Consider the following 24,819-nt stretch of genomic DNA (forward strand, 5'->3'; position numbering starts at 1 on the left):
AAACGTCACAGAGCGGGAGAAGGAAACGTTACAGAGTGGGAGAAGGAAACGTGACAGAGTGGGAGAAGGAAACGTTACAGAGTGGGAGAAGGAAACGTCACAGAGGGGGAGAAGGAAACGTCACAGAGTGGGAGAAGGAAACGTCACAGAGTGGGAGAAGGAAACGTTACAGAGCGGGAGAAGGAAACGTTACAGAGTGGGAGAAGGAAACGTCACAAAGTGGGAGAAGGAAACGTTACAGAGCGGGAGAAGGAAACGTCACAGAGTGGGAGAAGGAAACGTTACAGAGTGGGAGAAGGAAACGTTACAGAGTGGGAGAAGGAAACGTCACAGAGTGGGAGAAGGAAACGTTACAGAGTGGGAGAAGGAAACGTCACAGAGCGGGAGAAGGAAACGTGGGAGAAGGAAACGTCACAGAGTGGGAGAAGGAAACGTTACAGAGTGGGAGAAGGAAACGTGACAGAGTGGGAGAAGGAAACGTCACAGAGCAGGAGAAGGAAACGTCACAGAGCGGGAGAAGGAAACGTCACAGAGCGGGAGAAGGAAACGTCACAGAATGGGAGAAGGAAACGTTACAGAGTGGGGGCTGAGGTTTTTGATGTTACCGACAGAAAAACAACCTTTTTGTCTCTCTTAGGACTCTGTGCTGGGGCAGCTCCACCTCCCCCAGTGACCCCACGCTGGGGGGATATATCCATGACAGCAAACAACGCCTCCAGACGTTGTGTTTGTCTGCTGTTTGTTCACACAGAGAGAGACGAGGAGGTCATGCCTCATAGCCTGTGGGCTAAACAGATGACACAAAAGAAGGAATGCCTCATCGCTCTCTGTCAGCCTGCAGTCTGGAGCTCATATTTACCCAAAGCAGGGCAGCTTTGTTCAGCCTGGTCTCCTCATTCTGTCCCCAAATACTTCATCTCAGCTGAGAGGAAAGACCAGAATGTTCTGATTATTTTAATTTAACTAGAACTCAAAACCTTATTGAACATTTCATTTCTCCCTAAATAAAAGACATGCAGACAGGGAGACTTTACTGAAGCTGACGGGCAAAAACTGAAAAATGTTCTTTGGTTTCTTTGCATTTTCCTTCCAAAAACAGAAGTGAAGGAGGGAAATAACCTGAGTTTGAGGAGCTGTTCAGACTCAGTTTCATCACATGTGATTTAAATCCATCCCCACATGCATCCTGATGGAGGACATGTGATCAGCTCCATATACCTTTAAAAACACACGGCCTCTGTCACAGTCAGTCAGCTGAGCAGCAAGCAGGACATCAGCAGGTTCTGATGTTTAAGATCAGGAAGACTTTCAGGAACCTGAACTGCATCGTTATCATGTTTCAGATGCTCCTGAGTCGCATTTAATGCCAACAGAAGTAGAGCTGGGCAACGATTAAAATGTTTAATCTAATTAATCACATGATTTCCCTGATTAATCGCATTTGTACGCAGAATCCAAAAATGAATCCAAAAGTAGCGTATAGCTTTTAGCATTTAGCTTTATTTTAAATGTGCTGCCATATGAATGAAAGTGCCATAACATTTGTTGTGCAAACACACTTTTAACATCAGCATCTTTCTGTAGTTTTTATGTAGAAGCCTCGCTCCACTGTCTGTTTCCTTGAATGACTTGCTGCTATCAGTTGTGTGTTTTGCCTTTAAGTGATATTTTAGACTGGAACTACTACGCTGAGAAGACAATTCAACTTGGCAGTGTTTACAGATGACTTTGGTTCGGTCGACTCCGCCGTCTGGAAGAACTTTAAAATGAAAATGGCCGAGTAAAAGTTCCGTACCCTTCTCCATGTTTGGTGGATCCGCCGATTACTTTCTTTTCCTGTTCCACAGCAGACAGCAGGAGACTTTTACAAAATAAAAGCCTGTGAGCAACAGACTTTTACAATAATAAAAGCCTGTGAGCAACAGACTTTTACAAAATAAAAGCATGTGAGCAACAGACTTTTACAAAATAAAAGCCTGTGAGCAACAGACTTTTACAATAATAAAACCTGCGTTAATGCGCAACATGTTATTTTACGCGATAAAATTAGTCGATGTTAATGACATAGGATGAACCTGAACATGTACGGCGTGCGTTCAATCCTGTAGTTGATCATTTCCCGTCACCATCAGGAGTTTCAGACGTCACAGAAACCTTTTCCGCCTGTAACCAACATGCTGGAGAGCCTCTAAAACCCTGAAAAATAACACGTTTCCATGGAGATAATCACCAACATCTTTCCCAGCGATGCCTCAGAGAGCACAGAAAGCACCCAGAGAACGACTTGTCTAAAGTTTTATTTCTGGAATGGGTCAGAGTGAGGGCTGAATGAGTCCTACGGCAGGACCACGATCTTCTTCTCCAGCTTCTGCGGCGGGAACATGAACCTCCTCATCACGTCGTCCAGCTCCTCCAGAGCCAGCTGCGCGTGGAGCACCGCAACCTCGTCCGGGTCCGAGCGAACCACCCACTTCAGGGCCCGGTACAGGTCCAGCAGGACGTCCCCGAGGACCTGCGGGGGGGCAGAGACACAGATTAGATACCCGGGGATGCGAGGGTGTGGACAGAGGGTTAGCATGTTAAAGGTTAAAGGTCACCCCAAGGTCAGACACCCAAGAGCTACATCTCAGACTGCAGGCCTCAGTTAGCATGTTAAAGGTTAAAGGTCACCCCAAGGTCAGAAACCCAAGAGCTACATCTCAGACTCTGCGGGCCTCAGTCAGCATGTTAAAGGTTAAAGGTCACCCCAAGGTCAGAAACCCAAGAGCTACATCTCAGACTCTGCAGGCCTCAGTCAGCATGTTAAAGGTTAAAGGTCAGCCCAAGGTCAGAAACCCAAGAGCTAACAACATAATTTCCTGAATCACTTTTCCGGTTTAGCTCCTTCCTCTCAGAACAACAACACCGCCATTTCTGAAAGAGTTTACTGTGTGCCGGTCAACATTTGGTCAGAATTATTTGCATTTCAACATCAACAAGCTCCAACTCCAACAACAGTCTTTCTCTCTCGGTCGCCATCGTTCACTGTGAGGAGTGGAACGGAGCCGGAAGGTGAACAACCAATCAACCACTTTCACCATAGACGTCACCAGATTGGGTCGTCTAACGTAGCACCGCCTGCTGATCGGGAGGTGAACTGCCTTGGGTATGCGACAGCCCGACGGAGAAGCATACTGAGGCCTTTAAGTTCATGACAGCACAATTAGAGAAAGACTAAACAAGTACGGCTTTTAATAGTTCTTTACTGCACGTGCAGCTTCCTTTTTAAACTATCACACACAGTAAGAACCATATGAAGGGTAGGGGGGAATCAAACTCCTGACATACGATTGGTGGACAACCGCCCAATAACCCGAGAACAGAGGCTGCTTCTAACATCTAATGTTTCTGTAACAGAAAAATAAGTAGAAGCTCTCAGTCTGCCAGCCAAATAACTCTGGCTGTGTTCGAAACCGCATACTTCCATACTGCATACTTCCATACTACATACTTCCATACTGCATACTACCATACTGCATACTTCCATACTACATACTTCCATACTGCATACTACCATACTGCATACTTCCATACTACCATACTGCATACTTCCATACTGCATACTTCCATACTACATACTCATCGATCAGACAACTTTAGCAACATTTGAAACATTTTCAGGAGAGAAAGTAGTCGTTTAGATCCCCAACGTGTTGAAAACCTGACAAAATACCGGCTATTTACCATTTTGTTCCCACGAATTCGGCGCTACTAAAGCTAGCCGCAGTGAGCAACGCACTTCTGGTTATTTTCACAAAATAAAATACCCGTTGCCTTTTATCATAGGGAAAGCCATTACCATACAATTGGTGCTTTTGTTTTGAAAACAGGAAGTGAACCTACCCTCGTTGTAGCTAGCTTGAAACTGCCGTTTTGACAGGAAATGACGATCGGCGACGTCACGTTACGTTGCATCTTGGGTAGTTTGAGTATGAGTAGTAACCTCATGATGCATACCCAACATTTAGGAGAATCTAGTATGCATCCGGGAACTTCTGCTGACTCAAACTCGCATACTAACTCAAAAAGTTAGTATGAGTAGTAGGAGTAGTAGGTGAAGTATGCGGTTTGGAACACAGCCCTTTTCTGCATCTCGGGGTTGTAACTGTGAGCAGCTCAGTCTGTCAGGGGGCAGCGTGGGACCTGAAGGCCACTCCACCCTAACCAAGCAGACCTCCTGGCCCCCTTTGACCTAACCTCGCTGCTCTGGTCTGCCTGGGTCCACCTCTTCCCCTGTTCCCACGTCTCTGTGTGTCATTAGCTGCTTCTAGCTGTGGCAGTAATGACAGGACCAGGTCAGGACAGCAGCTGGAGGGGAGGCAGCGTCTCAGGATCCACATCCCACCTGAGGCAGCCGCCCACAGACACATGCAGGTGGCAACAGATGCAGAGAAATGCTCAGATGTCATATTTGAGTTCATATTCCTCCTCATCGTACAAAGTTTCTCTCACAACCAAATGTAAAAAGCCAGGTCAATTTATAATCATCTGGGAAACATCTGGGCCCTTCAGGTCTGGGAAAAGTCAAAGTGGTGAAGATGATCCGATCTTCATGTTAAAGATGAAACTTTTCTTCAGTGTTTGAAACACCTTTTATTTCCAGATCTGCATGTTGTCCACAGACTGGAGGATATTTAGGTCGCGGGACCGTAATAAAACCTTGGACCGGCACCGAGGCTTTGTGGGGCGCTTAGGATCATTATCCTATGGCAACATCTTTCATCTTCCTTTGCAAACAGAGAAAGGTTTGCTTACATCACATTACGGTCATTCTGCAGACGCTTTTATCACAATAAGTGTGTTCCACATCGGTAGGCAAAAGAACTTCAGCTCACAAGAAATCATAAGTGCATTTCCTTCCAAAACCAAACAGCTAAGAGCAGAACTAGTGCTAGAGTAAGTGCAGTAAGTTAGGTGGAAAAAATACAATTTAGGGAACAAATAACAGACTTAAACGGACAGTTCGCCTCTTTAAAGGGACAGTTCGCCTCTTTTGACATGAAGCTGTGTAACATCCCATATCAGCAACATCATTTCTGAACATCTTCTTACCCCCTGCTGCGTCCTGTGAGCAGAGTTCCAGCCTCGTTTTGGTGTTGATGAAGGTAGTCCGGCTAGTTTCCTTTTGTTTCTGTCTCCTTTCCTTTCCTTTCCTTTCCTTTCCTTTCCTTTCCTTTCCTTTCCTTTCGTTTCCTTTCCTTTCCTTCTCTTTTCCTTTCCTTTCCTTTCCTTTCCTTTCGTTACCTTTCGTTTTGTCTCCTTTCCTTCTCTTTTCCATTCCTTTCCTTTCCTTTCCTTTCCTTTTGTTTCCTTTCCTTTCCTTTCCTTTCCTTTCCTTGTCTTTCCTTTCCTTTCGTTACCTTTCGTTTTGTCTCCTTTCCTTCTCTTTTCCATTCCTTTCCTTTCCTTTCCTTTCCTTTTGTTTCCTTTCCTTTCCTTTCCTTTCGTTTCCTTTCCTTGTCTTTCCTTTCCTTTCGTTACCTTTCGTTTTGTTTCCTTTCCTTCTCTTTTCCATTCCTTTCCTTTCCTTTCCTTTTGTTTCCTTTCCTTTCCTTTCCTTTCGTTTCCTTTCCTTGTTTTTCCTTTCGTTTTGTCTCCTTTCCTTCTCTTTTCCATTCCTTTCCTTTCCTTTCCTTTCCTTTTGTTTCCTTTCCTTTCCTTTCCTTTCCTTGTCTTTCCTTTCCTTTCGTTACCTTTCGTTTTATTTCCTTTCCTTCTCTTTTCCATTCCTTTCCTTTCCTTTCCTTTCCTTTCCTTTCCTTGTCTTTCCTTTCGTTACCTTTCGTTTTGTCTCCTTTCCTTCTCTTTTCCATTCCTTTCCTTTCCTTTCCTTTTGTTTCCTTTCCTTTCCTCTCCTTTCCTTTCCTTGTCTTTCCTTTCCTTTCGTTACCTTTCGTTTTGTTTCCTTTCCTTCTCTTTTCCATTCCTTTCCTTTCCTTTCCTTTCCTTTCCTTTCCTTTCCTTTCCTTTTCTTTCCTTTACCTGCTGTGCAGAGCGAGCAGTTCCCTGCTTCCGAGCAGCAAACAGCGTAACAGGCGCAGCTGTCGGCAGGCGGCAGCAGGCAGTGATACGAAGGGAGAGAAAATAGGGCCGAGAGATTGTGAGGTATGACTTTTTCCTGGAGAACCATTTTGTGATGCAAATGTATTACTCTTTATTTTTTAAACCCCAGCCAACTAGCCGGACTACCTTCATCCACACCAAAACGAGGCTGGAACTCTGCTCACAGGACGCAGCAGGGGGTAAGAAGATGTTCAGAAATGATGTTGCTGATATGGGATGTCACACAGCTTCATGTCAAAAGAGGCGAACTGTCCCTTTAAAGAGGCGAACTGTCCCTTTAATGCTGCAGATTGATGGGCTATGAAGGTTGTTGAGGACACAAGGTCAGACAGCAGGCCGGCGGCAGGTGGAAGACTAAACTGGGTTTGTATGAAGCTGCAGATTACAAAGACGCAGACTGTGGGAACAGAAGCTGCTGCGTCTCTCAGCACCACGTTCAGGACGAGCCTCCTGTGCTCAGGGACAAACTAACTTTTAGTCTTTGATCTGGGTGATGACAACAGGGGAGCTGGGGCCGGATTACAGGACCTGACCAGCTGCTCGCTCCAACAAACACACCTTCGACCGAATGCTTCAGCCCGAAGAAGCACCTGAGAAGCCCTGAGCCGCGGCGACACCCGTGTCAAACACACACCTGAGAGACCACCTGCGAGGAGCCCAGGTGGGAAATTACAAGCCGGCCAGGAACATCCATTAACAGGACAAACAAAGACTCGGTTTCACCTGCAGGTCAGAAGGTTCAAACTCCACAAGTTCAAATCTTCATGAAAAGATCTTAAAAGTTCACAAATACTGTGTTCGAAACCGCATACTACATACTACCATACTGCATACTACCATACTACATACTGCATACTACATACTGCATACTACATACTGCATACTGCATACTACATACTGCATACTACATACTGCATACTACATACTTCCATACTGCACACTGCATACTACATACTGCATACTACATACTTCCATACTACATACTTCCATACTACATACTTCCATACTACATACTGCATACTCCATACTACATACTTCCATACCGCATACTACATACTGCATACTACATACTGCATACTACATACTTCCATACTGCCATACTGCATACTTCCATACTGCATACTTCCATACAGCATACCGCATACTACATACTTCCATACTACATACTTCCATACTGCCATACTGCATACTTCCATACTACATACTTCCATACTGCATACTTCCATACTGCATACTTCCATACTGCATACTTCCATACAGCCATACTGCATACTTCCATACTTCCATACTGCATACTTCCATACTGCATACTACATACTTCCATACTACATACTTCCATACTACATACTTCCATACTACATACTGCATACTTCCATACAGCATACTGCATACTACATACTTCCATACTTCCATACTGCATACTTCCATACTGCATACTACATACTTCCATACTACATACTTCCATACTGCATACTTCCATACTGCATACTTCCATACTGCATACTTCCATACTACATACTTGCATACTACATACTTCCATACTGCATACTTCCATACTGCCTGTGAGCAACAGACTTTTACAATAATAAAATAAATAATAAAACATGCGTTAATGCGCGATTAAATATTAATCGGCGTTAAATAATTAACGAGTTAACGCGCCCAGCCCTACTTTAAGGCCACTGAGGAGGTTAATGCAGCACCTTGTAGGAGCTGCAGACGCCCTGTGAGGACAGGAATGGATCTGCTTCTGAATCACACCTTCACATAAGCGCGTAACATACCCGTCTGTACCATCCCCACCATGTTTTTCACAGAAGTTCCCAAAATGTTACAGATCTTTCACCTTATATTTGTCACTGTTCAGCGGCACAGATGCTTTGCAAAGATTCAGCTTTCTCTGCAGGCTTGTCTTTGAAACTTTGCACCACAGCAGACTCCCCGACCTGCCTGTTGTTGTGCAGCGTGCGCCTCCACGTGCACGGTCACAGTGTGTAAGTACAGTCTGATGTGAAGGCGTTTGTTTCCTGCACAGTGTGCACAGTACCTGTGTGGTTTTATCGCTGAGGCCTCGGAGCAGCAGAGCGATCACGTGGACGGCAGCTCTCCTCACCTCGGCCTCCTTCTCTGTCTTTATGAGAGCCGTCAGACAGGAGCTGATCTGCACAAACAGAGCACAGCAGCAAGAGCGCTTACAGTCATTCAGTAGAGCGGCAGCAACACGCCCAGCCGGAGTCTAAAGGAGGCTGAAAGCACAATCACAAACGGACACAAATCAGTTTCAGAGGAGCTCAGGAGAGCTGAATCACTCCCTGAAACTGCGTCGGTGGTCAAACAAACAGCCAACATACATTACAAACAAACACTTAGAAACAAAGTCGGCTTTATTTCTAATTTAAGCTGCTTACATTTAGGCAAGGCAAGTTTATCTGTACAGAAACTGTACACAAAGTGCTTTACAGATACATTAAAAAAGTAGAAATAAAAAGCATGATTTAAATTTTAAACAAAAAAGAAAGAAATAAGAACAATAGATAAAATCAGGAGTTAAAATGTGATTAAGTTTTGAAACTCAAGCTTCAGATTTGGAGCTTTATTCAGATGCAGCTGAAAATAGGTGTGTCTTCAGCCTGGACTTAAATACACTGAGTGTTCCAGCTGATCTGAGGCTTTCTGGGAGTTTGTTCCAGACATGTGGAGCATAGAAGCTGAACGCAGCTCCTCCATGTCTGGTTCTGACTCTGGGAACTGATAGAAGACCGGATCCAGATGACCTGAGGGGTCTGGAAGGTTCACACTGGGTCAGGAGGTCACATTTACAATCATTCACAGCAATCAGAGAGCTGGAAGGCTCGGCCTGGATTCAGTTTCCTCACCTCAAACTGACATATTTCAGGATGTTGCACAGCTGCAGAAAGTTTTCATTCTTTCTTTGGGTGGAGAAAATATGACCAAACCTGACATCTTGGTATTCTTTTTGTCAGAATGCAATGTGCTATTATTAGAGCAACGTTTAGGGTACTTTACTGTCTCTGTGGTGACAAAAATCTAAATTCACTGAAAGAGTGAAGCAACAGGAAATAAATAACATTTCACTGCTCTAAGCAGCTGTGACCATTTAAATGAACCCTCCTGCTGTTGAAAGTGACGCAGCTTCGCAGTCAGTTGGTGTAACTGCGTCTCTTCGGGATTCCTGCGGCGTCACATGCTGTTCCTGCTGGAAATGAGTTAGTTTACGTGGTCGGACTGATGCTGCTCTGCAGAGGTGAGGAAGGGAAGCGGGCGGGGTCTCCATCAACACGTCGCTGCGTTTAACACTCGCTGCTTTATTGAAAAAACATCTGGACAAATTCGCCAAGTTGCCAACGATGAGGACCAACAGGTGGACCAACAGGTGGACACATAATCCCTGGCACAGCTCTACAGGGGAAGCAGGTTAACTTGTGTTGAATCAAACTGTTTTATGTGACTTTATAACTCGTTTGAGGTAAATTTTACTCTAAATATTATTTGAGGTCCTCATACAGAGCCCTGGGGCACACCTCTCTATGTAAATGCAGAATGGACTGTACTTCTACCGTACTTTTCTGGTCTACTTGACCACTCAGAGCGCTTTTAACTCGATTATCCTCCTCGACAAGGATGCTGGTCCAGTTAGATGGCCGGGTCGAGCTGCAGCTGAACCCCAACTCAACTGTGCAATGAGAGTCTGGGTTTACGCACTGGAACAGTGAGACAACACTGCCACCACCAGGTCACAATATGCATAACAACATCGACTGATAATTCCTTATATCTTTAAATTAGTCAGACAAAAGAATCTTTTTTTCTCATTTCTGATATCTTGACCTCAGAACCTTTGATAAAAGGCAGTCGAATGGTTCAGAGATTATTTTGTCGCTGCAACTGTGTGAAAGCAGCAAATCTGATTTTCTTTAGATACCCAAAGGAGTCCCGCAGGGCTCCATTTTAGGACCCTTTTTTTTCTCATTTCTGATATCTTGACCTCATAACCTTTGATAAAAGGCAGTCGAATGGTTCAGAGATTATTTTGTTGATGCAACTCTGTGTGAAAGCAGCGAATCTGATTCTCTTTAGATACCCAAAGGAGTCCCGCAGGGCTCCATTTTAGGACCCTTTTTTTCTCATTTCTGATATCTTGACCTCAGAACCTTTGATAAAAGGCAGTCGAATGGTTCAGAGATTATTTTGTCGATGCAACTCTGTGTGAAAGCAGCGAATCTGATTCTCTTTAGATACCCAAAGGAGTCCCGCAGGGCTCCATTTTGGGACCCATTTTGTTTTCTAATTCTGGTTAAGTGTGGAGTTATTTTCATACAATAACAGAAGCTATTAAGGGCCCAGATTGGTAGAAGACTTTTTATAGGACTAAAACAGCAGCCACATTTAAAGAGGAATTCTTCTTACTCTGATGTTTACTTGTCAGACGAACGCTACAAGACAGATTTTTACCATGTTTGAAATTTTGAAACGAGAATATCAGACCAAGGGAAACGGCTTCAGGAAAGCCAGGAAGTGATTAACTTAGAAAGAAAGACTTTTACAATCTAAGGTATGGATCTGGGGGTCGATATAGTCGATGAGTTCGCCATGACATTCAGTCTGTTCTTCAGCCGCGGGCCGACACTGCTGAGGTCAGTGCCGGAGCTGAAATGGATCGATCGGTCAGACATCAAACCAACATGGGCTCCACGAACACACTCACAGCCTGCCAGAGGGAAAAAGTCAAAGTGTGCACGTTCATGAATAAGCATCCTGTTCCTGCAGCTGACAGGGCTGCTTATTCATAGCGGCCAACACAAACACGCACACGGCAGCATCTTCAGTCGAGCTGCCGGCCGCCGCCGCGGCAGCCCGGAAAGAGGCCGTGGGCGGCGATTCTGCGGCTGCAGGCGCTTCACGGTCAGCGTTCAAATCTGTCAGGACTTTTTTTTACTGCTTTATTTGATGGAAGTGAACACACCTGTCAGAAAGGAAAAGTTTGTTCCATCATAAGAAAACTATTTTTAACCCGTTGTGACAGAATCCCCGTCTGAGGAGGAAGTTAAATGAAAGAATTCTTCTGATTCCAGCCCGAATGTGGGATCATCTTTTGTTTTTTTGTGAATCCCACTTTTCTTTTTCATTCTGCATCTTATGTGTTTTATTTAGTGTCGTTATTATCTTACGTTCTGTTTTTAGGATGACTCTAACATGGGTTCAGGGACAGCAGATGATCTTATTTAAACAGGTTAAATCAAATAAAAGTGTTTTTCCTTAATAAAAACAAAGCTATTCATTTACTTTGGATGAAGCTGGAAGCGAAGCAGCTGTTTGTTTACTTTAGATTAAGAAGTAATTATTGGACAGATTTTAAATTCAGAATAATTAGTAAGTGATTTTGTCTTTATTCAAACTGTTATTGATTAAAGTTGCTTTTATAAATCATAAAACCCTGTCTCCATCCAACTTATTCTGAGGTGTGATACATTCTGAAGTTCTTTATGGCTCATCGTAAGTAAAGTTGACTTTGAGGAGAAGTTTAATTTCTTTTGGCCCAGGACGGCTCTCATCCTCACCTCTTGGGCCAACGGTCCCAGGGCGTAGTCCAGTCTCTGACAGAGCTCCCCCAGGTTGGACAAACTGCTGGCTCGAACACTCTGGTCCGGGTCCTTGGTTCCCCGGAGGAAGACGCTCACCAGAGGACGGCCCAGGTGTGGCGCCAGTTCACCTGGAGGAGGAAGATCAGGCAGACGGGTCACTGCAGGGACTGTTTAGACTTCATCAGCCGTCAGAAGGCGTCTCTGGTTCTCCAGCAGACGGGAAACATCCCCGTCTGTGGAAAGTGTTGCATGAGGACACATTTTTATTTTATTTATTTATTCATTTATTTTTATTTATTTATTATTATTATTATTAGTTAGTAGTTTTTATTAGAATTTGTATTATTATTGTTGTTGTTAATATACAATCATTGTAAATATTAATTATTTTTTAAGCTACTTGACTAATTTGAATTTCCCCCATTGGGGGATGAATAAAGTATTTTTCTATTCTATTTCTATTTAACAACATGTGGCTGTAAACGACTCCGTCGGGCTCAGTCCATCAGCAGGCAGGAGTTCATTTAAAGACAAAATTTAGATCTAACAAGCAGAAAAATGACAGAATATTTTCTGGCCAGTTTAGCTTCAAGCTCCACACAAACATCAGGTTATTTACAGGCTGTGTTTGCAGAGCTTTCACACTTTTTTGGTCCTAAAACATGTGAACAACTCCTGGATAGACAACCAGAGGATTCTGTGCTGATCTGCTTTTGCTCCACAGATGATGAAGCTTGACGACACCACCACACTCATCTTATGCGGACTGATGGTTCTGGCTTTCAGGGAGATGTTCGGATGACTACTGAATGCGTTGCGTTCCAGCTGCCTTTGGTACAAAGGGACCCTGAACGCAAAATGCAAAATGAGCTACTGAAAGACTCCGCATTTCATCCGGCCAACAGTCAAAAATCCTCAAATATTTACTTTACTACTCTGAAAAACACCACAGAAATGTCACATTTTTGTGTAACTGAGTTCCGAAACTCAGCTGAACATTTAACAGGTAACACTTGATCCTTTTTCGTCCTTTAACTATTCGAAGAAAAAGTCGGATTTGAACCAGGCAGGTGGATATTTTTTGGGAAATATATAAAAAAAAGTCAGGAGTTGTTTTTTCTACCCGAATATCCCTCATTAACCAGCGTATTTTAGCTGTAACTGATGGTCAGCGGCTCGTCTTTAACTTTGTTGTTTTACTTCTTCAGGCTCTCATTTAATGAATTCACAGAAAAGGAATTTTATAACACAGCTCAGGTTTTAGGATTTAGGTTATTAAAAAAAAAAAAAAAAAAAAAAGAAGCTCCTCGGAACACAGAACAAACATATGTCGGCATAATAGAGCGAACAATCTGAGCTATGGGCTGCTCTTGGTTGTGTTGGTGCAGTTGTTGGTCCTTGAAAAGACAGAAGTCACAGTTTTTATGTACTTTTAGAGTTTTGTCCTCTTTGTATATGATCGTTTGTTGCCAGATTAGCATCAAATCGGTATGAAGCGTATCTGGAGTCTATGGCTGTGTTCGAAACCACATACTACTCCTACTACTCCTCCTAACTTTTTGAGTTAGTATGCGAGTTTGAGTCAGCGAGAAGTTCCCGGATGCATCCTAGATTCTCTGAAATGTCGGGTATGCATCATGAGGTTACTACTCATACTCAAACTACCCAAGATGCAACGTAACGTGACGTCGCCGATCGTCATTTCCTGTCAAAACGGCAGTTTCAAGCTAGCTACAACGAGGGTAGGTTCACTTCCTGTTTTCAAAACAAAAGCACCAATTGTATGGTAATGGCTTTCCCTATGATAAAAGGCAACGGGTATTTTATTTTGTGAAAATAACCGGAAGTGCGTTGCTCACTGCGGCTAGCTTTAGTAGCGCCGAATTCGTGGGAACTAAATTGTAAACAGACGGTATTTTGTCAGGTTTTCAACACGTTGGGGATCTAAACGACTACTTTCTCACCTGAAAATGTTTCAAATGTTGCTAAAGTTTACAGAGTTTAGAGCTTAAGGGAAATCAGCTTCAGGCCGGCTGATTTCGGCTCGGGCAGGAGCCAAATGCATTGTGGGTAAACGCTCTGCATACCGTCTGATCGATGAGTATGCAGTATGTAGTATGCAGTATGCAGTTTCGAACACAGCCTTAGTGTTAGCTTTTTATGTCTCTGAAGGAATAAAACGTGATTTATATTTTTATTACACAGGAACATCTAAGATTAGCAGAAATCAGTAAATATTTTTATTGGCCCTGTGATGGTAACCTGTCCAGGTGTGTCCTGCTGCTCTGCTGGTGGCAGCTGGGAATAAGATGAAGCAGGTAAAAGGTTAAATGTAAATGTACTTTATTTCTACAGCCCTTTGGTACACCGTAAGGATTGTCTGTAAAGTGCTTTACAGCAGGTAATAAATAAAGAGAAGAATAAGTAAAAACAAATAAAAACAATGAAAGAACAGTGAAAGCAATAAAATACAACAAAATCGAATAAGATAAAATAAGATAAAAGTGTCATCATGCTACTGGGTATTAAAGCCATCCTAAATAAGCAGGTTTTTAGCCCAGATCTGCAGAGGCCCAGGTCAGAAATAAGACGCAGCTGGACGGGGGGCTTATTCCAGAGCCTGGGGGCAGCTTTGGGAAAAGGCTCGCTCACCCCAGGGTTTGTATTCTGACCTGGGCACTTCCAGCAGAAACTGATCTGCTGACCTCAGAGCTCTACCAGGACTGTTAAAAGCTCAGATAAATACGACGGGGCGAGGCCGTTAAGAGCTTTAAAAACCAACATTAAAAGTTTAAAATCAGTTCTATAAAGGACAGGAAGCCGATGGAGGGAGTTCAGAACAGGAGTGATGTGCACACGTCTGTTGGTGTTGGTTAAAGACGGGCAGCAGCGTTCTGCAGCAGCTGAAGGCGGCTGAGAGAAGACTGGGAGACGCCCACATAAAGAGCATTAAATAGTCTGACCTTCAACTTATCAGGGCACGGATGGCTTTCTCAAGGTCATGACGACTTAAAAACATTTTGACTTTGGCCAGTTAAAGGAGGGATGAATTTAGATTTTTAAAAGTGGAATGAGCAAATGATGAACAGGTTCAGGTGACTGGACGAGTCGGGTTTTAAACATTAAACAACATGGCGCCCAAGCGGTACAAACGCTCGAAGGTTTGGTTACACATCCCTAAAAAAAGACGACAACAGGGCAACTTGCAAAGTGAATATTTCACCAAAGGGAGGAAATACTACCAACATGCAATAACTATGAATGAATGATTAATGTTGGTGAATCTGAACCCAGCAACGTTAGCAACGTTAGCATGTCCTCGGCTAACACTGCAGGTAACTAACTAACTAACAAACACTGCCTATCATGTTAGCACCATTTGCCTGATTGTAAAAGCTGCTGTTAGTAACGGTTAAGGTTAAATGAATGCCTTCTCAGGCATTACATTTAGATGAAATCATGAGAGACAGAGCCTGACTGGCTCAGAGCCAGAGGCTGGTGGTACTACCCCCAGTTCACCTCTACCTCCAGCTTCTCCTTTCACCAGAGCAGGAAGAGTTCAATTACCCAGGCCATGATAGACCAATGTAAGGGTTTGTTAGGGTTTATAAGGTCATGACTCGTGTTACTTCTAAACTAAACAAAGTTGATGCTGATCGACCGGTTTGTTGTCCTTTTTCTCCAAATGAGAATCGATAAGGGAACCGATAAAGAACCGAATCGTTAAGCAGAATCGAAAACGGAACTGGACTCGTAAAAATCTTATCAATTCCCATCCCTAGTGAGGAGTCATTTCATAAAGACGCACAAAGAACAGAGCCTGCAGCTGCTCCTGGGCTTCCTAAGACCCACCCAGGCCATGTGTGTGTCACAGCTGGTCACATCTGTCTGAGCAGCAAACACACACAGCAGCCTGATTTAGAGCGGCTCATCCTGCCCTCCGTTTGTGTCTCAGCTCCAGCAGACCAAATGAAAGGGAGTCAGTGTGTCGCTGTGAGTCAGCAGCAGCTTCAGTCTGCGTCAGAGCCGCACACGCAGCTGGAAAACATGGACGCAACACGGATCCGGCCACATGTGCCCTTCCTGTGCCTGTACAGAACTCTGCATGCCGCTGAGTTCCGTCTCTGAGAGCATCATCTGGTAGAAAGCTCTCCCCTCTCGGCACATGAACCGTCTCTGCATCCCACAGCAGCTCACAGGACTCAGCAACCAGCCAGCACCTGGGAGCCAACCAGAAACCAAAACAGAGCCCCACATTCATTTACTGAGCCTTCACCCAGCCAGGCCAGTCTGTTAAGAAAACCTTTTTATTTACAAATCACAGCCTGGCAGAAGACTGGGTGGGGGGGGGTGTTCTGGTCAAACACAGCAGCCCTCTGAGTGTCTGCGAAGCAAACTGAAGCTCCCACCAATCTTTCAGCAGGGATATAAACCCTCCGATTGTCCCAGAGAAGTGGCACGATAGCCGTCTGGCACATTACACCAGAGCAGAAGGACAAAACAGGAGTGTTCATCAGGGGGCAGGTTGTGGTCCAGCAGGGATGTGTGCAGGAAACAGGCCCGCACTGTGGCTCATCATAGCCGTCCACCTCAGGAGCACATACATGCACATAAAAACATCTGTGCATCAAGAGGAATGAGAACATCTGCAGACTCATAGATGTGTATAGAATGGCTCGATGTGTTACGTCTGAGTTTAGAACGTCCGCACAAGTCGGCCATCTTACCACAGGGTGAGATGTCCGGGAGACAGTCAAACCTGAGGTAACCATAGTTACGCTAAGTGATCAGCTCTGAAGCCATTACTCTGATCTCGCAGAAATCTCAACAATTTTACACTATTTTACATACTAAAAGACCCTGTGCCATATTTTATTTATTCGGTCATCTGTGCAATAAGTACGTCACTACTGTGCAATATCTTATCTATTTATGGTCAGACTATGTGCATACAATGTGTAATTAACACAAGTGTAGTGCAATATGGGCAATAACTCAACCATAGTGCTATAACTTATTTGATTTAACTCTCTTTACTTTGTATATCTTGTATAGCCTATATTCTTTTTTACACTTTGTTTTAAATTTTCATATTAATTATATTTTAATTATATATTATATTAATTATTCTATATTACACTGTATTTTAGATTTATAGAGATCCTATGTGTGTGTTTGGAGCTACTGGGGACTTGAATTTCCCTGAGGGAGTCATCCCAAGGGGTAAATAAAGTTGAGTCATGGGGCAAATAAACGTGAAATATTTCCGTTTTTATTAAAAAAAAATACATATATGGACTTCGTCTGTAGTGTGATAATTAGCTTACTACTTTGATGTTTATAATAACCTAAACGTTTGAGAATTAAGCAAGTTATGTCTTGAATGTTTGAATGTTTCACCATCAACACAATGTTGTCGGGGAGAGAGCTGCCTGTGGTAAGATGGCGGCCATCTGCAGACGTTCCACTCCGTTGCCCAGCAACGCGGACGAGACATCGAGCCATTAAATACATATCTATGTGCAGACTGTGCAACACTGTGTGCAGCCGGGGGGCTTCGTGCACGCTTACCTGATTGGCTGGCTCCTGAATAAGTAGGAAATGAAAAGCGTGACACCGATTCACAGGTTTGGGTGAATTAAAGACACGTTTCCATTCTCCTTCAGGTGGGTAATGTGGCCTCAGTCAAAGCTGCATCATGTCATAATGATCCAACTCATGTGGACTTACAGGAGCATCTAACCTGCTCAGGACGAATGAAGTTGGGTACGTAAAGAGACGGGAGTCCAACCAAAAGCTGTGATGGAGCCGCATCTCTGTGGAGATGTGAGCCTTTGTGTTGCATGGTGTTTAAAGTTAGGGCCGGGCAACGATTAACATGTTTTATCTAATTAATCACATGATTTCCCTGATTAATCACGATTAATCGCATTTGTACGCAGAATCCAAAAATGAATCTAAAAGTAGCATATAGCTTTTAGCATTTAGCTTTATTTTAAATGTGCTGCCATATGAATGAAAGTGCCATAACATTTGTTGTGCAAACACACTTTTAACATCAGCATCTTTCTGTAGTTTTTATGTAGAAGCCTCGCTCCACTGTCTGTTTCCTTGAATGACTTGCTGCTATCAGTTGTGTGTTTTGCCTTTAAGTGATATTTTAGACTGGAACTACTACGCTGAGAAGACAATTCAACTTGGCAGTGTTTACAGATGACTTTGGTTCTGTCGACTCCGCCGTCTGGAAGAACTTTAAAATGAAAATGGCCGAGTAAAAGTTCCGTACCCTTCTCCATGTTTGGTGGATCCGCCGATTACTTTCTTTTCCTGTTCCACAGCAGACAGCAACAGACTTTTACAAAATAAAAGCCTGTGAGCAACAGACTTTTACAAAATAAAAGCCTGTGAGCAACAGACTTTTACAAAATAAAAGCCTGTGAGCAACAGACTTTTACAAAATAAAAGCCTGTGAGCAGCAGACTTTTACAAAATAAAAGCCTGTGAGCGACAGACTTTTACAAAATAAAAGCCTGTGAGCAGCAGACTTTTACAAAATAAAAGCCTGTGAGCTACAGACTTTTACAAAATAAAAGCCTGTGAGCAGCAGACTTTTACAAAATAAAAGCCTGTGAGCGACAGACTTTTACAAAATAAAAGCCTGTGAGCAGCAGACTTTTACAAAATAAAAGCCTGTGAGCTACAGACTTTTACAAAATAAAAGCCTGTGAGCAGCAGACTTTTACAAAATAAAAGCCTGTGAGCTACAGACTTTTACAAAATAAAAGCCTGTGAGCAGCAGACTTTTACAAAATAAAAGCCTGTGAGCAGCAGACTTTTACAAAATAAAAGCCTGTGAGCAACAGACTTTTACAAAATAAAAGCCTGTGAGCAGCAGACTTTTACAAAATAAAAGCCTGTGAGCAACAGACTTTTACAAAATAAAAGCCTATAAAACGGTGGTTTGTGGCGTAGTGGGCTGAGCAGGCGCCCCATGTACAGAGGCTATAGTCCTCGCTGCAGCTGGCCCTGGTTCGAGTCCCGCATCGGACCGCCCTGTGCTGCGTGTCGTTCCCCCTCTCTCTGCCCCCTGCTTCCTGTTTCTCTGAACTTTCCATTAAAGGCACAAAAGCCCCACCAAATTTTTTTTTAATTAATTTATTTTTTTTAAATAATAAAATAAAACAAAACATACATAAATTAAATAAATAAATAATAAGTAAAATATTTATCTGCGTTAAATAATTGACGCGTTAACGCGATAATAACGCGTTAACTCTCCCAGTCCTAGTTTAAAGGCTGAACTTCCCCTTTAAAATAAGCACATGCATCATTATCTGTGAACATGATGAACCAGCTCACCCAACGCCCTGCTCGCCCGCATCAACACCTCCCCCACTTTCAGTCGGGTCTCCAGCGAACGCTCCTGGCTGGATGAAGGGAGGGAGGGCCCGGTTTGGAAGTCTTTCAGAAGCCTCTCCAGGATCCGGTCCGGGTAAGAGTCAGCCAATGCAGCCAGACCTAAAGACAGTTTATACTCGTCAGCAAACACCATCATCTGCCGACATTACGGAGGTCATCGCCACACGCAGCCGAGCCGAAGCTCTTACCTTGAATGGCTGACAGGTAGACAAACGAGTCTTCATGCTCCAGGTTTTCTAAGAAGAGCTGGAGAGGACACACATCAGCGAGATTTATCACAGAACTCACAGCTGAAACCCACTGGGCTGCTCAGATAAAGTCTCAGCTCGTTGGACAGATACTGAGAAAGAACTTTATTATATGGAAGTTTTTCTGTGCCATCAGCTTGAATACAAATTTCTAATATTGAATTTTTACAGCATCGAAAAATATCAGACTTTGAATTTGAAAAACCAACGGTGTAAAAAAAAAAAAAAAAAAAAAAAAAAAAAAAAATCTGTGTAAAAAAAAATCCAACATCTAAAAAAAAAAATTCAACTTCAAAAAAATTCTATGGAAAAAAAATTAAATAAAAAGAATAAATCAATGGGAAAAGAAAAATCACCTTCAAAAACTTAAGTGGAAAAAAAAGTTGAATTTTTTTCAATTCAATTTTTTACACAGATTTTGGTTTTTAGAAATTGATTTTTTTTTTTAAACTGTTAGTTTTTCAAATTCAAACCCTGATTTTGATGCTGTAAAAATTCAATATTAGAAATTCGTATTCAAACTCTGATGGCACAGAAAAACTTCCATATTATTATCCTCCACTTTCTACCATTTATTAGTAATAAAGACGCAGAGCAGTCCGTATCAAGGTGCTTTTTTTCAATCCATGATTGTCTTCAGGTTTGATAGGATGTAGAAAATATCTGTCAGCCCCTTTATCCTTCAACCCAAACCCAGTTAAGTCCCTGCTCTCACGCTGGAAAAAGCTCGCCGTTTGTGGGTCGGGACGCTCGGTTAAACCATTTGCAGATCTGAGATCACATTTATTCTGGAACTGGCAGGACGACGGTGTCAAAGATAGAGGAGATTCTGGAGAGCGACACATCTGGAGGAACGTGTTGCAACTCATCAGGTAAACTTCTATAAAAGAGAGCACCTCAGAGAGGCAGAGTCCTCCCCTCGGCCTCCACAGTATGAATCCCAACACTTACGGTCGATGTGCTCGGTGTAAATTACCGGTTCTGGGTCACTGATCCACATGCAGGGGATCAAAACAATTCCACCAACCTTTTGTACTTATTACACGCAGAGCTGCACAGGAAGCTGGACCAGATGCCATAAGACTGGCATCATCATAACAAAGATCCTCCCTAACCGGAACCAGCAGAAACCTTTTAAAGACCTCTGATCGGTGACTTTAGATGCAGCCGGACTGCCAGCCAATCTGTGACCACGATTCAGCTCCCCGTGTTTTTATTTTCACCATCTAACACGGCCCGTCATTTCCCTTCATCTTAACCGTCTCTGCTGTAGTCTGGGAGAATAAAAATCAGCAGCAGAAGCAAAGAGGATCAAAGCTGCGTGCGTCTGGAGACGCACAAAGAGAATAAATCCAGTTAAAGATGGCGGGTCTGATGAGAGGTTTCAGGGAGGCTGGGAAGGGACGAGTGAACCTATGAAAGCTGGTCTGTGCAGAAGCCCAACGAAACTGAGAAATGGCAAAATCAATAGTGGGGGTTTGTGCCGTATCAGCAGGGGCTTCTGATTAAAGAGAATTGTAAATGAGGCGTTGCCCTGTGCTGACCATACCACCTTAACAAGCCCCGGGGGACCACCGGGTTCAACCGGCTCATTTATTAATCATGTCCCCGGAGACTCGGACAGAAGCGCATCCTGCTGATGCTCACATTCAGAGGTTCATGTTAAACCTTCAGACTCACATTCAGAGGTTCATGTTAAACCTTCAGACTCACATTCAGGGGTTCATGTTAAACCTTCAGACTCACATTCAGGGGTTCATGTTAAACCTTCAGACTCACATTCAGAGGTTCATGTTAAACCTTCAGACTCACATTCAGAGGTTCATGTTAAACCTTCAGACTCACATTCAGAGGTTCATGTTAAACCTTCAGACTCACATTCAGAGGTTCATGTTAAACCTTCAGACTCACATTCAGAGGTTCATGTTAAACCTTCAGACTCACATTCAGGGGTTCATGTTAAACCTTCAGACTCACATTCAGGGGTTCATGTTAAACCTTCAGACTCACATTCAGGGGTTCATGTTAAACCTTCAGACTCACATTCAGAGGTTCATGTTAAACCTTCAGACTCACATTCAGAGGTTCATATTAAACCTTCAGACTCACATTCAGGGGTTCATGTTAAACCTTCAGACTCACATTCAGAGGTTCATGTTAAACCTTCAGACTCACATTCAGAGGTTCATGTTAAACCTTCAGACTCACATTCAGAGGTTCATGTTAAACCTTCAGACTCACATTCAGAGGTTCATGTTAAACCTTCAGACTCACATTCAGAGGTTCATGTTAAACCTTCAGACACATTCAGGGGTTCATGTTAAACCTTCAGACACATTCAGAGGTTCATGTTAAACCTTCAGACTCACATTCAGGGGTTCATGTTAAACCTTCAGACTCACATTCAGGGGTTCATGTTAAACCTTCAGACTCACATTCAGAGGTTCATGTTAAACCTTCAGACACATTCAGAGGTTCATGTTAAACCTTCAGACTCACATTCAGGGGTTCATGTTAAACCTTCAGACACATTCAGAGGTTCATGTTAAACCTTCAGACTCACATTCAGAGGTTCATGTTAAACCTTCAGACTCACATTCAGAGGTTCATGTTAAACCTTCAGACACATTCAGAGGTTCATATTAAACCTTCAGACTCACATTCAGGGGTTCATGTTAAACCTTCAGACTCACATTCAGGGGTTCATGTTAAACCTTCAGACTCACATTCAGAGGTTCATGTTAAACCTTCAGACTCACATTCAGAGGTTCATGTTAAACCTTCAGACACATTCAGAGGTTCATGTTAAACCTTCAGACTCACATTCAGAGGTTCATGTTAAACCTTCAGACTCACATTCAGAGGTTCATGTTAAACCTTCAGACTCACATTCAGAGGTTCATGTTAAACCTTCAGACTCACATTCAGAGGTTCATGTTAAACCTTCAGACTCACATTCAGAGGTTCATGTTAAACCTTCAGACTCACATTCAGAGGTTCATGTTAAACCTTCAGACACATTCAGGGGTTCATGTTAAACCTTCAGACACATTCAGGGGTTCATGTTAAACCTTCAGACTCACATTCAGAGGTTCATGTTAAACCTTCAGACTCACATTCAGGGGTTCATGTTAAACCTTCAGACACATTCAGAGGTTCATGTTAAACCTTCAGACTCACATTCAGAGGATGGAGCACCACAGAGGTTCAGGTTCAGGTTCTGGTTCAGGTTCTGGTTCAGGTTCAGGTTCTGGTTCTGGTTCTGGTTCTGGTTCTGCCATCCCTACAAACAGGGCGGTCTGAGTCCCGACTGTTCTCCCTGGCGGTTCCATGATGCTGGAACCAGCTAGCAGACGCCATCAGAGCCCCTCCTCTCCCGACACACACCGACTTTGTTCTTCTGGACCCGTTCTGCTTAGATTCTGTCCTAATTACCGCCTCAAAGCGCCACTAATTCTTTTAGGTTTGAGTCGTTCTAAATGGTGAAAGGTTCCCTCCTGAGGTGGCCCTGCTCCGAGCGCCTTTAACTCACAGATCAGGAAACTTTCTTCTCACCCTTTAGCTGACTCTGCTGACTCTGGGCTCTGTTCCTGACTTCTACGTCTGTTAAATTATGGTTTCATCTCTAATTCCTGTAACATTAGATGTTGTTGGGTGCAGGGATGCTCGGCAGCTAAGTGGATGAATCATGAAAAGACAAAATAAAGATATTTCCATGCTAAATCCTTAAAGGTGATAGAATCAAAATCATCTTTTTCCTGTTTTTGGTGTTAGTTCTGAGTCTCCCCGCTGTGGGGAGTACACACCAAGTGCCAGCAAGTGTCAGAACCTCTGTTTTAAGTTCTCCCCTTTTTTGAATTGCCGCCAGAAAATGGGCAAATCCGTGTTTGAGCATAAAGTGACGTATCTTTTTCAGCAATCACCCCCCCGCACCCAAATCCACAGCCACCCCCTTTCAGACACGCCCCTTCGGCGAGAAACATAAACAGGTGAGCCTTCCAAGGCTGTGAAAACGGACTACGATCGTTACATATTCTTCCCCCGGAGAGCAATGTTCGCGATCAATGGCTTTTATTTATTTTTAACAGCATCCCCAACCGCCGACTTTTCCTTTGCACTGCGCATTTCACGGAGGACAGTTTCACCAACCTTGCACGATTCCGAGCAGGCTTCAGTCGGAATTTAACGCTCAGTAGAGGGTCAGTTCCGACTTTGCAACAAAATCAACCCCAGCAGTCAGTGCAGCCTGTAAGTATCACATTTTATTTTGTTTTAAATGTGTGTTGTGCCATATTCCTGTTGTAAGAATTGCACGTTAGCTCTGGCTTGTTCATCTAAAGGGAATGAGCTTTCTTTTCAGTGAGAGCAAGGGCAGCCAATCAAGCAACGGCAACCGAATAGCGCCAACACCTACCTGCATTTCATAATGAGGTTGCCAGATAAGCTCTGAAACGACGCCAATAAGGGAAAAAGACGCATTCTAAACCCAGCATAGTAACAGCTGTTTCAGAGAGCCTTTTAGGGAGGTTCTGAGCCATTACAGACCCAACCAATTTTTTTTGGGCTACATATCACATCACAGAACAAGGATTAATGCCCCATTCAACCTTTCTCTATCACCTTTAAATGTCCCACAGAGGAAAGGAGAAGATGTTACATACCGGGAGGACTTTCTCCTGGGCCTGAACGGCCTCTGGATCCCTGCGCTGCACCTTCTGGGTCAGCATCCTGAGGGCGAACGCTCTGGTCGGCACGTCCGGGTCACAGGCCTCCAGCAGCCACTCAGAGAGGGGCTTCCTGGGATGGCCCTTCTGCTCCTCTGCTGTGCTTTCAGTGGTCCTGGAGGCCCGGGCGGCAGCCGCTGAGAGGGGTCCAGGCACGAAGGCGCCGTGAGTGGCGATGACGGCTCCGAGGTTGGACGCCAGCTCCTGAACGACCACGTCACGGTGCTGCTGAGACAGAGTCTGCAGAGGTGGAAGCAGCCTGGACATGGACGCATGATCCTCCGCACTGAGCTGGGAAACAACAGGTTTTATCTTCTTTAGGCAAGGCAGGTTTATCTGTACGGCACAATTCAACTACAAGACGGTTCAAAGTGCTTTACAGAGACATTAAAACAGTAGAAATAAAAAGCATGATTTAAATTTTAAACAAAAAAGAAAGAAAGAAGAACAATAGATAGAATCAGGAGTTAAAATGTGATTAAGTTTTGAGCTTTATTCAAACGCAGCTGAAAATAGGTGTGTCTTCAGCCTGGACTTAAACACATTGGTCCTCATTTATCAAACTTGCGTAAGACGAAAAACGTGCGTAGGTCGTGTGTACGTTCTTTTCTGCGCAAAGGTTGGCATTTATCAAATCCATCGTGAGCGCAGGAAAGATGAAATCGCCACGACAGGTCTGAGGCCGTGTACGCACTTTTCCATTTTGACTTGCGGTGACTGCAA

At 43.6% G+C, this 24,819-nt stretch overlaps 1 protein-coding gene across 1 annotated transcript in view; it reads right to left on the bottom strand.

Moving 5' to 3' along the window:
- Positions 1-2,281: 2,281 nt before the first annotated feature.
- Positions 2,282-24,819, bottom strand: part of tango6 (transport and golgi organization 6 homolog (Drosophila)) — a 47,701-nt gene continuing 25,163 nt past the window's right edge. The window contains exons 13-18 of the mRNA XM_075470766.1: positions 24,034-24,387; positions 19,313-19,370; positions 19,065-19,223; positions 11,682-11,833; positions 8,150-8,263; positions 2,282-2,512 (exon numbers count right to left, since the gene is read on the bottom strand). Of these exons, the coding sequence (XP_075326881.1) occupies positions 2,336-2,512; positions 8,150-8,263; positions 11,682-11,833; positions 19,065-19,223; positions 19,313-19,370; positions 24,034-24,387 (1,014 nt within the window). The 3' untranslated portion in view covers positions 2,282-2,335. The remainder of the gene's footprint in view (positions 2,513-8,149; positions 8,264-11,681; positions 11,834-19,064; positions 19,224-19,312; positions 19,371-24,033; positions 24,388-24,819) is intronic.

The sequence above is a fragment of the Odontesthes bonariensis genome, chromosome 7 (genome assembly GCF_027942865.1).
Source record: "Odontesthes bonariensis isolate fOdoBon6 chromosome 7, fOdoBon6.hap1, whole genome shotgun sequence".
Lineage (NCBI taxonomy): Eukaryota > Metazoa > Chordata > Actinopteri > Atheriniformes > Atherinopsidae > Odontesthes > Odontesthes bonariensis.